General features: G+C 44.6%; 1 protein-coding gene across 1 annotated transcript; it reads left to right on the forward strand.

Annotated features, from left to right (window-relative positions):
* The first annotated feature begins 1,320 nt into the window (after positions 1-1,320).
* On the forward strand, positions 1,321-3,012 carry LOC104910043 (cell division cycle 5-like protein). The gene is made up of 2 exons (XM_010708154.2): positions 1,321-1,561; positions 2,729-3,012. The coding sequence occupies exons 1-2, from the start codon at positions 1,364-1,366 to the stop codon at positions 2,831-2,833; spliced, it is 303 nt and encodes a 100-aa protein (XP_010706456.1). The 5' UTR covers positions 1,321-1,363; the 3' UTR covers positions 2,834-3,012.
* Positions 3,013-13,756: the final 10,744 nt, after the last annotated feature.

Genomic DNA, 13,756 nt, shown 5'->3' on the forward strand with positions numbered 1-13,756 from the left:
GTTCCAGTGCCTCACCACCCTCTGGGGGAAAAACTTCCTCCTAATAATTTGATTTTTATGAAGCATGTCTTTTTTTTTTTTTTTTTTTTCTCCTTAAATGAGATAGCATGGAAGAAAGTAGCCAAGTAACCCTATGTCTGTGCTTAGAGGTGTGAAATGCTGCACTTCTCCCAAACTTTGTTTGGTTTTATATTCCTGTGTTACTTGCAGATCTGTTAAGAATTTCTTTGGTGCTCTCTACCAGACTTAGAAACTGCTGATGGCCATTTCATGCTTTGCCTCCCTTTTGGTTTTGCCCAACTGAGTACACACAGAAAAATACACAAAGGCTTCTTTTTTTGTACCATGTAGAATGAAACATTTATAACATGTTAACGTGATTATGCTTGTTTATTTTTGCATTGTATCCCAGGTGGCAGAATCTCAGAATTATCACTGGGTTGTGGCTTTAGGGACCTTGAACTCCTCTAGAGAAACCAAGACTTTTGAATCAGGATGCACCAGCTTGCAGTTAGCAGACAGTACAGGAAGGAGAGTTTCACTTTCATGATACCAATCGCTTTCTGGTTTTGATACTGCATTTTAATCTCATCACGTTGTCACATCTGTTGTGTATGGTATTGGCCTGTAAACTGTGGGGTTTTGCTTCTGGCTTTTGCCACTCACCTGAGGCAGCTGATTCATTGTGCTATCTTAGTGTCTGCTAGCTGAAGATAATCTTACGTTCTCACTCTGAGATCCATGAGGGAAAAACCCTGTGTAAAAAGCAGTGTTACTTGAGAGGCCACTGAGGAGTTAGCAAGCTTATAATATGGCATAGAAGGGAATAATACTGCAACACTATAGTGCTGCAGTAAATCTGAATGGAAGATCTGATAGATAGGTGAGGTCACTTTATTCTAAGCCAAAGCCAACTTCACCTCTTTGCAGTCTCATACCCACACGCTCACAAATTGAAACATGTGGCTGTTTGTGTAGATAAAGAATATAATCTAAAAAAAACCCCACATTTCTTCATCCATTTTCCTTTGCTGAGGCACAGAACATCTGTGCGACTGAGGGGTGGCATAGCAAGCTGTCATATACATCTCTTGACTGCCTATTTCACAACAGCAACAATTCCTATCTGTAAAGCTATACCCCTAACGTGTAATCACTCCTTCAAAGCCTACTTGCACTGCACAGATCTTAATCTGGAAATCTCTTCTAGATTGTTGTAAAATGTGCAGTGGATGATGTGTTAATAGAAATCAAAGAACTCCAACTCCATGCTGTGCAGCAGATTTTGACTTTTTTTTTTTTTAAACTTTCTGGATAATTAAAACAATTCCTGATTTCATTCTGACAGATAAACAGAGGTCATATGACAACTGAAGCAAAGAGGGCTGCCAAGATGGAAAAGAAGCTGAAGATTTTGCTTGGTGGTTATCAGTCTCGAGCAATGGGCCTCATCAAACAGCTGAATGATTTGTGGGACCAAATAGAGCAGGCACACCTGGAGCTGCGTACTTTTGAGGAACTGAAGAAACATGAAGATGCTGCTATTCCACGGAGACTGGAGGTGAGTTTCCTCAATGTGATGCCTTAGATCAAACACAGACATTTTGTGGGAAGGATGTTTTTACAGAGCAAACTCTGAAATTCACAGCCTGAGTTTGTACCAAGTTTTTAATGGTCTTCTTAAATTATACTTTTGCCTATTACCAGGCTCCTCTGCTGCACATTTCACTATCAAAGATTCTGTGACATATTACAAGCTGGTACCAATCTACTAGCGTGTTCTTTAACTTTGCTTTTATTTTATTTCCTCGTGTGGTTTATTTTATTAATCTTCTGCTATGCATGTCGGCAGAGGTTCTGTGTCTGTCTTAATTCGGCTTGTTTTGTTTTTAATTACTGCTAGAACTTAAGAGTAGATCTGCAAGTTGTGTAAAGCTTTCTATTACCTTAAAAGTCAGTGAATCCGAATTTATAGTGAAATTCTCTTTTTTTTTTAAACCTTGATTGTATTCTTCTCTTAAACTGTGTTGTTGTCGGATTTGCAGATAAATGGACTTCTATAAACTGATATCATAACATCATTTTGGAACTGAATTTTAACATGGCCACAGTTTCAGAAGCTAAGTAGCTGTAGTGTCGTTTCAGTTTTGAGCTGTCCTCGGTGTTCAGGCTCTATGCCTTGAGTCCTGTTGCTGGCTCTCTGTCATTTGTGATCTTGACCATTGCCCCTGTGTAATACCAGCCTGCCTTGCTGGTTCTAATAATCAGGATGACTTTGAGGAGGAAAGAGGAGCTTCAAAGAGAAATACAAGAGTGAAAGGATATAAAATGAGCTAGTAGCTGGCAGTTTCAGAACCAGCAGTAGCTCTCATTCACCCACTGCAGCATTAGCAGAACAGGGTATGTGGAAGGCATTACTGCAGGAAGGTACTGCAGGCAGTACTGAAGAAGGTTGGCTAAAAAGGTTTCTGAAAAACTCATGGAAGAGGAGAATAGTAGATAACTGTTTTTTACAGGGAAGTTCCTAATGTGAAACCTCCCTTTTTGAAGCATTTCATATCAGATGCTGTCAAAAACAGGATGCTGAAATAAGATGATCAGAATGTTAAATGCTGTAGTTTTTAAAGTAATTTTGTATTCTTGTATCTCAGCTTCCTCAGAAGGAACTGAAATCTAACCTTTGCTAAAGATCTGCAGACATGTGACTGATTGATTGTTTTCCTTTCAGTGTCTGAAGGAAGATGTGCAGCGACAGCAGGAGAGAGAAAAGGAGCTCCAGCAGAGATTTGCTGATTTCATGTTGGATAAAGAGACTTTTCAGTCAAAGTATTAAAGCACAAAATTCCTTTCATCACTGATGTAATGTTTTTCAAGTATGCAGATACTTCTCCAGCAGCTTTTGCCATCAGTTGCAGAAAGCAAGCATAGTCTGCTGTTTGTATCTCATCCACTTTTTTTCCATTACTGGACTATTTCTGATGCTGTAGGTATGAATGGCTTTGTCAAGGAATTTAAAAAAAAAAAAAACGAAGATTGAAATCTCCAACACTTCATTAAAAGAAGAACATCATGATTTTAGCCATGTCTTCATTTACTAGGATCATCACATTATTCCTGGTGTTTTATCAGTCTTAAGATCTGTAAGGTAGATGCCTGCAGAGTAATGTCTTTTGAATAAACCTGGAATGTCAAAAATAATTATGTTTGTCTTTTGACTAAAACAAAATCCACCCCAACCCAGATCTCTGTCACGATACAGATTAAATTATCATTAATTATCATTCTTCCCCACTTTTTTCGTTCCCCTCAAAAAAAACTGTCTTATAACAGGTAGGACTCATGCAAGGTAATTCTGGTCTATATAAAACAGTGTTTTCGGGGTGGTAAGGTTCTGGCACTGCTGCCCAGAGCTATGGTGCCCCATGCCTGGAGGTGCCCAGGGCCATGAATGGGCCTTGGGCAGCCTGAGCTGGGGGTTTGGAGCTTGATAATCTTTAAGGTCCCTTCCAGCCTAAGCCATTCTGTGATTCTCTCCTGCACATAGCTAAACATTCCCCTTTATGTTAGAATGTTAGAACATTCAGTGCTCGTGATGCGAGTCAGTTTAACTTCATCCTGTTGCTTGTCTCTCTGATCACCATCAGTTATTTATTCTGTCCAGCTTTTAGAACTGGCCTTTGTTTCAAGCCACGATCAGCCTTCATCTTCAAGCAACCCTTAGGCACGTTGTGTGAGTTAACGTGAGCTGGTGAAAGGTACAGTGGTGAGAACTTGAGCAGCTCTGGTGGCTAAATGCATGGGTGTGTTCATACTGTGCCATAGCTCACCTTCAGCCTTGCACATCATCATGCAGGGCTTTATGGAGCTACGTGCTGAGCCCACAGTTCTTCTGAGATCCATGGTGGTACTTGGTGTTCCTTCTGGAGAGGGGGTGAGTTGGTGTGCTGTGTTGCCCAGAGCAGCCCTGGCTTGGGTTGGAGTAACCCAATGGATTCCTGACCACATCTCAGAACAGGGTTTCATTTTCTTACTGCTTTTTCTTCTGAATGGTAAGGATGGGATTGTTGAAAAGAGTGAATGCATCTTTCTATTTGTGGCGACAGTCTTTCCAAATCCAGAATTTTTCCAAGTACTGCTTAGTGAGAACATGCCTTAAGTTAGATCTATGAAGTTAGATGTCAGTATTTAAATAATTTTATCAGCTATTCTCAATGCTTTTAATGTTAGCATTTGCCAGTCATCTTATGAGAGGATTACTTTCATGTTCTGGTTGTTCCGTTTTTTTTGTTTGTTTGTTTTTTGGAGGTGTTCACCACCTCTTCAGTGATTGATCTTCCATTCAGCTCTTACAGGTTGGGTGTTTGGAGCAATTGTTGGTGGAAATGCATGGAGGAAAAAAAGGTACAACTGTATATTAACAGCACTGAATTCAGCAGTTAAACATCAAGCTGCACATATCAGCAGGATTGGGGATGTGTAGCTGCTTAAATGCTCTCCAGAGCAATCAGCCAGCAGTCAGAGAGGTTTGAGAGGTGGTTTGTAAAGGCAACCTGTCAGATCTCTGTTGGTCACCGATGGGCGCAGGTGATGGAGGCAGCCTTGCTCACCTGGACATGGGTCTGAAATATTAATGCAATTATAGACTGCATATGTGTTAAATATGTAGCTAACCCAGACAACATCTGGAAAAAGGTATTAAACATCAATCTTTTAGCATATGGGATAGCTTGTATGGGTTATACCCAAAAGGAAAAATGCATATCATGACAGATCTCGTGGTTGTGTGGTAGCTAGAAGTATTAAGAGAAAACCCTTGTAGGTTTACCAATACCACAGCTACAATTATTTCTTTCTTTTTAAGGCTGCAACAGAGCCTCTGATGTTTTTTAATATTTTTGACAGCTTCAGAACTAGAGAGGTATTTTGGTGTTCTGCCTTAGCAGATAGTTCTTAATGGTAAATTGAGAAGGGTGGGGTGCGGAGGTGATTTCAAGCTGAAGTGTGACTATGGCACTACATCTGCCTGTTTTTCCAGAAGTATTCCAATGCTATGGGAAGATAATGCAGGCAGATGCTTGGGATGATGTCTGAGGCAGTTAGGCCTGAGTGCCTGGCACTGCTTTGCTGCCGTTGCTGAGCTCTGCTGAAAGAAGTGCCAGAATTCACATGGGATGTTCTGTGCATGTGCACGTTGGATCCATAGAGGTGTGCAAGCAGGAGCAGGAGACATCTGAGGTCAAGGATTGCTGGTGTGACAGCTGAAATTGGAACACTTAGGAGATTTTGTTCTACCAAAGCTGGGTGCTGGCAGGCACTGATGGTCCCAACAGCAGGCAATCATAGAATCACCAAGGTTGTAAAAGATCTCAAGGTAATCCAGTCCAGCCATCCTCTTACCACCAGTATTTCCCCACAAAACCGTGTCCCTCAGTACAGCATGTAAATGTTCCTTGAACATCTCCAGGGACAATGACTTCACCACTCCCTGGGCAGTCCATTCCAGCAACTGACCTCTCTTTCAGAAAAGAAATTACTCCTAAAATCCAAGCTCTCTTGGCACAACTGCAGGCCATTCCCTCTTGCCCTATCACTAGTAATGTGGGTGAAGAGGCCAACCCCCACCTCACCACCACCTCCTTTTGGGGAGTTGTGGAGAACAATAAGGTCTTGGGCTTAGGCCCATTTTCTATCCCAAAGTATTCCTCTATTGCACACAGGTGTTTGATGGACAGAAGAGTAACCAACGCACCTCAAAAACAAGCTTTGATTTGAAGCTTTGGAAGCTAGCTAGAACAATAGCAAACATTAACCGCGAACAGCACAAACCAGTTACTGCTCTACTGCAGCGAACCTGACGGAGTGGTGGTTGTATGTCTAATTTTGAGAATTATTCCATGTTCTCCCTGTGAAATCCTTCCGTGTCCATTCGGCATGCTGAGATATATCTGCAAGTCTGTAAGGAATTTCAGCCAATGATTTCCTTCCCTTCCTGGAACAGGACCTGGCGTTTATATGTTGGATCAGTCCTGCAGCTGGAGCTCTTCTGAAGTTGGTGGGGTTGATAAGACTGTGATGGGCTTCCAATGAAATCGGACTCCGGTACCTGGGGAAGATAATAGGACAGCATAAATTAGCATGCCTGATAACAACCAAAGATGTGCTGGGAGAAAGGGGGAGGCTTCTAACATGCAGGAGGTTCTCTGTGAGAAATCCCACAGAGCTGGAGCCAGCTCCCAAAACGTGGCCAACATCCAATGAACCGAGCACCGCATCAACCTTGTAATGAATCACTGCAGCCGGTAATGGTCGGATGCATTAATTCCCCACTTACATGGAGCAGAGGGTTTGTGTGCCACCAATCAGCATCTTCTCTTCGCCTGTTGCTGCTTCTGCTTTTGTGCCCTCGTTTGCAAGTATTGGAGCAGCCCTTAAACTGTATTGCTCCAAGTTGGATGTCCGATCTGTTGTAGAGCCAGAAGCTGGGCTAGCTTTTGAGGTTGAAAGTGCGAACAGCTGTGAAAATGGGGCAGAATTGCCTCTTCCAGAGGCTGTGCCGCTCGGTTGTGTGGCTAAAGAGACTGAAGTGGGGTCTGCAGTGCCCCGAGACCAGAAGCTGATACAAGGCACTTAGCCACAATTAGGCACTTCTAGCACATGAATGTATCTGAGCCTCTGATGGTAAATACTGGAGACGGGGTGCTTTTTGCAAACATGGCCTGAACACAGATTTCTAAAGAGAAGGTGTCAAAACCCATGATGGATCTTTTTGCTTTGGCTGCAAACTAGCTAGTGGTGCCTTCAAGCCGTGTGTGAACTTTGGCTTGCCTTTGGTGTCCCAGGACAGCGATACTGCTGGGGAACATGACATTACTGTGGTCTGGACTTCATCTGCCTCGCATCCATCTCAGGAATCCGACGTACAGTTGTCTTCCACAGTGCGGATTCAAAGCAACACCTGTCTCCCAAGCAGGTTTTAAAAGCAAAGTATTAAATAGCATTTCCCCCACTCTCTTAGTTCAGCGAAATGCACTTTGAAAAATCGCCAGATACTCATCTGAAAGCAAAGTGTCCCGATAACTGGTTCCAGACTTGTGTTTGCTGCCTTTCTGGGGCTGCAGCTTGTCTTTTTGCTTACCAACAACGGAAGACGTGGTTCTGCTTGTCTGGAAGTCTTGTGCTCCCATTGACTCCCATGGGAGCAAGAGCAGCCCCTGACTCAGGAAAAGACATAAAGCATGTGCTTAAAGTGGATGTAAGCCAACCCATCGCTGTAGCTCCCCTGAAGTGCATACAATTGTCTGATCACGTTAAAAATTGTATCTGGTCTCAATGTGGCCCATGTTGAATAAGGCACTTCATGACTTTGAAGCAATGGAGAGTAGCAGGGAGTAAAAAGAGGGGCCTCAGTGTTGAAGCACTGAATCATAGAATCACCAAAGTTGGAAAAGACCTTCAAGATCATCCAGTCCAAACGTCCACATACCACCAATATTTCCCCACTAAACCATTCTCTCAGTACCACATTACATGGTTCTGGAACACCTCTAGGGATAGTGCCCCACCTAAAGTCAACCTGAATCTCCTCTGGCCCTTTTCCCTCTGCTCTCGATTATTCCCCAGGTGATAGGGAATGGGGTATGTGTTTTCTTGGTCTTCTCTGCAATTTATTATGAGATGCCTTAGTTTCAAGGTTAGAAAAATCTCCCAGATCAAACATTTTTTGCATATTGGATTAGACAGGTCTGCCTCATCGGGTCACCTTCAGGTTTCCATGTTACAACGGTGGTCCCGATGCGTTTGGCCTCCTCAAAGGAGATGGAAGTACTTCTTTTAAGATCACTGATGTACACTGACAGCATTTATGAATTGTGACGTGAGGAGACACAGACTGTTTTCTTATTTGTGCAGCTTGTACATCAGATCCCTTGCCAAATACGCGCTGCAGGTCAATGCCTGAGCATCAAACCAGAGAGCACAGCGCACTCCTCTCTTCTTCCTCTCCTATTTCTCTCCTTCCCTTCCATCCTCCTCAAAAGAAACACAGGGTCCATTTTGTGTAATTACCATTCCAGCAGCATTTTAAGGCACGTTGTGCACTTCAGGTGAGATCTTGACCCTGTGAGGTCAAGGGAAGATTTGGCTTCAGTGATGCTGAGATTTCCTCCGCTCTCCTCCCATCTGCACTGGATAAGCCTTTCTGTCGGGAGAAGAAAAAGATCCTCTTCTGACAAATAGTCACAGAGGCAGAGTGAAGCTGAACCATCCAGCTAGGCTTACATCTCTACTCCACAGCCAACAAAAGCTTTTCCAGGGCTAATTCTGACTGAAGGGACTGAATCCACCAGCTGAACCTCAGACAGAAAGGCACCGCGCAGTCATTCAGCTTATGGGTTTTTTTTTAACTAATTGTTGCACTGATCTTGATCATCTCTAGCCCTCGTGTAAAGCACTGATTTCAAAGCTGTCTCTCTCTTATCTATTCGTGTTCATGAATTATCTTAGGGCTTGGGCGGGACCAGCACTGTAGCTGGATCTTAAAGCACAAGTTGACTGACTGCGTTAATTGATCTGCACAGCAGACCATGAGGTGGCTATAAATAGAAGAAAAATTGTTCCTTAGATTATTCCCTCCTCTTTCTGTTCTTAATTCAAACTCAGACAAATCAATCTTTAGTGCAGAATGGATTTGCTTCTCCTTGGCCTGATCTTCTTCCAAAGATTTTCAAGGCTTCGGGGGCAGGTAGGCTCTTTCATTGGACTGTATATGTGGAAAGCACAGATATTTATGAAGCTATGAACTCTGAAATTGGAACCCCACCTCCCTTTTCCAGCTGTTTCATTCAAAGATACCCTCCCTCCAAGCCATGCTTCTTTCATGTCCTTAGCTCATCCTGGCTACAACTCAAAGATTTCAGTCTGTCTTTCTATGAAAAACAGCAATGCTACGGAAGTCCAAGCAAAAAGCATCTTTCAATCTACCAGCAGGGCAGGGTTGGATTTTTCCAAAGGAGCTCCCTCCCTTGGATGCAAAGAAAGAGGCCATGCCCTGTGGAAGTCACCAAGCATAAGAACAAATGTGGTCGTGGCCATTTATACTGAGCTCGACTCCAGACAGATGCCTGGGTTATACTATGCCTGGGGATCCTTGGGATACGGTGGCTTGTGCCAGTCGTGGTGGTGGGGAAGTAAGCCTCCAGTTCTGGGTGTGTCTGTGGTACAGAAATTAGGGGTCTTTGGGCAACCTCATCTGATGGGTGGCAAGGGGTGGAACTAGATGGTTGTCAAGCTCCCTTCTAACCCAAGACATTCTATGATCCTCTGATTTTGTGATTCTATGGTTCTACGATTCTGTGACTGCAGAGAGCTTTTGGGACCCAAGTAATTGAATTCATAGAGTCATTTGAGTTGGAAGAGGCCCTTGAAGGTTATCTAGTCCAACTCCCTGCAAAGCACAGAGACAACCACAGCTCCATCAAGTGCTCAGAGCCCCATCCCCTGGCCTTGGATGTGTCTGCAGAGATGGGGCACAACTGCCACTCTGAGCAATGTCTGCAAGTCCCATTTGTGAGCACTGAGGTATTCCTGTTGTATCCACCAACTGTACTGAGATGCTTCTATTTCCCTTAGGAACACCAGTCCAGCACCACTGTCCCGCTGGCATCTAGGAGCAGCGGGCACCCCAGTCCCTGCTGAGAACTGCTTTTGACACAAAAGTAAATTTGCTTTAGGAATCTGGGTTCGCAGGATTTTAACCTTTCAGAGAGAGACGTTTGATCTGCTGTTGCCAAAATATCTACAGCCACTGTGAGCAAAACCAGGGAGAGTTAAGGATCAGCCTCTCCCCACCCATCCCATTCATTTAGGGATCAGAAGGCTGAGAACAGCTGTGCAGCGGCTGCCACTGCCCACAGCTGGAAGCAGTTTGCTACAGAGCCCAAATGCAGCCCCCAAACCCTGGGCTTCCACCCCAGGATACTGCAGGGGATCCAGGCAAGGCAGGGGAAGGGAGGGAGGTACGTGGCTGTAATGAAGTGCACACATGTTTTTGTGTGAAGGAATGACCTGACACGCGAGATGTGTGCCAGCAACGATTTTAAAAGAGCATCCTGATGCTTTTCTGCTCATGTCACATGAGCAGGGCTGACCTCAAATGCCTTCTGTCTGGCATCACCATGCTCCCAGAGCTGGGGGATACATCGGTCTGTGGTCGTCTCTGCTCAAGTTCATCAGTGGAGCACCTTATCTGTAGAGTCCAAAAGGAGGGACACTAAGTTCAAATAGGCTCATCCCGAGAGCTCTCTGCTGGGCAGCAATGCCTGCACCTGGACCTGCCTAATTTACACCACAAGAACAAGGTATTCAGCTCATCCTCATCCCTCCAGACTAGGGAAGCACCTCTTGAAGAGGGTAGGAGGCTCCCATGGCATTTGTATTTGCCAAAGGGACAGTGTGGCCAATCTTTGTCCATCTCAGTAGAGCCTGGCACTGAGCATGCAGATAACATGGGTTGTCCTCTACACATAGCACCTAAGAACATTGTCAGTACCCAATAGCTGCCTGCTAATAAAGGCCAAGTGCTTGGCAAAGGACTCTGCTTGAGCAAAGCCATGGTTTTCCCTTCATTTCTCAGTCCTGATGTGTTTTAAAGTTACATCTCTGCCCTGCACTCATATCTACCGATACACACAAACCCTTCTCAGCCCCATCCAGCATCACCCCATTTCCACAGCCTGCAGTAGGACACCCTCCCCCCAGAACACATCTGCATGTCATTAGAGGCAATGCCAGACACTGGCTGCCCTTGCTGTGTAAATACTGCAGAGGTACTCAAGATAGCATCATATGATTTCCCAAAGTTACATCTTTTCTTCTACACAGAGGCTAGAAAATGGCAAACAGGACACAGGATTTGGCTCCACTGTATTCGCTGTTGTCATGACTCATGACTTATTTTTGTCTTTTTCGTAAGAGAACAAATGGCCACGATAATTAATCTCTGTCTGTTTTGACAATGGTCTGGCCAAAACACATCATGTTCTTGCAGGCAGTCAAAGTAAGGAGAGAAGTGCAACAACATCATGTGTGCATGGTTATATTTTTAATCTTTGTTTAAAATGTTTCCTATTTTACATGTCTTTAAGATATGCTTATGTATTTATACACTGTCCTTAAAACATTAAATTAAGTTAAAAGGAGCAACAAATGCAATTTCGCAGGTTAGCTGCTCAGATATAAATCTCTGTGCTGAAGCTCAACCACATTTAGAATCATAGAATTATGGAATCCTTAGAGTTGGAAGGGATATCTGAAGGCCATCCAGTCCAACTGCCTGTCATGCACAGGGACACCACAGCTAGATCAAAAGAGGGGAAGCCAGCAGGGACAGGGAGGTGATTGTCCCCCTCTACTCTGCTCTTCTGAGGCCCCATCTGGAATACTGCATCCAAGTGTGGAGCCTCCAGTACAAAAAAGACAGGGAGCTGTTGGAGAGGGTCCAGAGGAGCCACAAAGATGATCAGGGGACTGGAGCACCTCCACTATGAAGACAGGCTGAGGGAGCTGGGCTTGTTCAGCCTGGAGAAGAGAAGCTGCGGGGTGACCTCAGTGCAGCCTGCAGGACCTAAAGGGAGCCTACAGACAGGAGGGGAGTCAGCTCTTGGAAAGGGGAGATAACAGCAGGACAAGGGGAAATGGTTGGAAGTTGAGGCAGGGCAGATTTCAGTTGGATTTCAGGGAGAAGTTGTTTGCTGTGAGAGTGGTGAGGTGCTGGAACAGCTGCCCAGAGAGGCTGTGGATGCCCCGTCCATCCCTGGAGGTGTTCAAGGCCAGCTTGGATGGGGCCCTGGGCAGCCTGGGCTGCTGTGAAATGTGGAGGTTGGTGGCCCTGCATGTGGCAGGGGGTTGGAGCTTCGTGATCCTTGAGGTCCCTTCCAACCCTGGCCATTCTGTGATTCTGTGATCAGGTTGCCCAGGGCCTGATCCAGCCTGGCTTTGAAAAGTCTCCAGGGATGGGGCATCAACCACACCTCTGGGCAACCTGTGCCAGTGCCTCATCACCTGCACTGTAACAGACTTTTTCCTCATATCCAAACTAAATCTACCCTCTTTGACCTTGAAGCCATTTCCCCTTGTTCTGTCACCACAGACCCTGATAAAGAGTCTGTCCCTTCTTTCCTGTAGCTCCCCTTTAGATACTGACAGGCGGCCCTCAGCTCACCTCACAGCCTTCTTCATCTGCACAGCCCCAGCTCTCTCAGCCTGTCCTCATAGGAGATGTGCTCCTATGATCTCTGGGATCATTTTTATGGCCCTTCTCTGGGTGCATTTCAACAGCTCCATGTCTCTCCTGTGCTGAGGACTCCACATCTGGGCACAGTGCTCCAGGTGAGGTCTCACCATTGCAGAACAGAGGGACAGGATCACCTCCCTTATCCTGCTGGCCACTTTCTTTTGGTGCAGCACAAGACATTGTTGGCTTTCTGGACTGCAAGGGCACATTGCTGACTCACACCCAGCTTGCCATGCACCCCCAGGGCTTTTTCAGCAGGGCTTTGCTCAATCCTTTCATCCTCCAGCTTGTATTGGTAGTGGGGGTTGCCTTGACCCTGGGCTTGCATTTAGACTTGTTGAATCTCATGACGTTCACCTGGGCCCACCGCTCAAGCCTATCTAGGTTTTGAAACAAGAGCTAATCAAATAATGGCAAAAGCAAAAATAATTCAAATCTTTTCAAGAGGATCTAATGAGGGAGCACCCACTCCCAGTGTTTAACTCTGCCAACTTTATTGTCTAATAATCATTTTTCACAGAAAAAATGTTGCAATCAAACACTCCCCCGGCAGTCTCTACAGAGTTGGTTGAGCAATGAAAAGATTTATTAGTGCAGAATATGCTAATGACAAATTCGAGGAGGAACAACCAGGAAGTTGGTGAGCATGACATTCCCATGAAATCTCTCCAAGGTTATGAGCTTGCCCTGCACACAGCTTGCAGATGTCTGTTGCTCCCTATGGGGTAACAACCATCACCCACACTCTGGCAACTCATGTGTTTGTCACCGAACGTGCGTAAAGGGAAATAACGATGGACAGCAGTGCAGACCTGCTGATAAAAACTCGTCCACAAGCTCCAAGGAGCAAATACTTGAGAGTTTAAGCAACGCCTGATTGTTGGCTTAACAAAATGCTTCTGCACAGTACTGCTCATCCTATAAGTATAAATTATGGTTTCTTGTCCCTTCCTATGATACATCATGTTCTCATGGTCTAGAGGATATGAGCTAGACAAGCCTGTCTAGTAAACTTGCCATAAAATGACAGTCCCTCATAGGATTTGCACATCCTAAAATAAGAAACATCTATTTTGGTACCCACTTGTCAGTATTAGCACACCATCCAAACTATCCCATGTAATAGCTTTTCTTGCAATGACCTTAAGACACAATGGGACATCCTCCAGGTCTGCTGTAGCAATAAAAGCAATCCTTTTTCTTTCTCCAGAAAAGTGAGAGAAAAACTAGTTTGCTGCACCATCTGACTTTTTTTTTTTTTTTTTATCCAAACAAAGAATATATTTTGGAGTTGCCTTTTTCTCTCCACCTACAGGAGAAATTTGCAGGCTACGTACTCCTTCAGTGCTGGGATATCTGTATTTGTATTGAAGATAAACAGTGACAAGTTTCTCTTACTTCCAATTTACAGAGGGTTTTGACTGATGTATTTCCTAGAGTTTCATGGAACTGATGTGTTTGATAGGA

The sequence above is a fragment of the Meleagris gallopavo genome, chromosome 2 (assembly GCF_000146605.3).
Source record: "Meleagris gallopavo isolate NT-WF06-2002-E0010 breed Aviagen turkey brand Nicholas breeding stock chromosome 2, Turkey_5.1, whole genome shotgun sequence".
Classification (NCBI taxonomy): Eukaryota; Metazoa; Chordata; class Aves; order Galliformes; family Phasianidae; genus Meleagris; species Meleagris gallopavo.

Coding starts and splice junctions, on each gene's coding strand:
- LOC104910043 (XM_010708154.2), top strand. CDS start 1,364: ATGACAACTGAAGCAAAGAGGGCTGCCAAGATGGAAAAGAAGCTGAAG. Junction 1,562..2,728: donor CTATTCCACGGAGACTGGAG/GTGAGTTTCCTC, acceptor TTTTCCTTTCAG/TGTCTGAAGGAAGATGTGCA.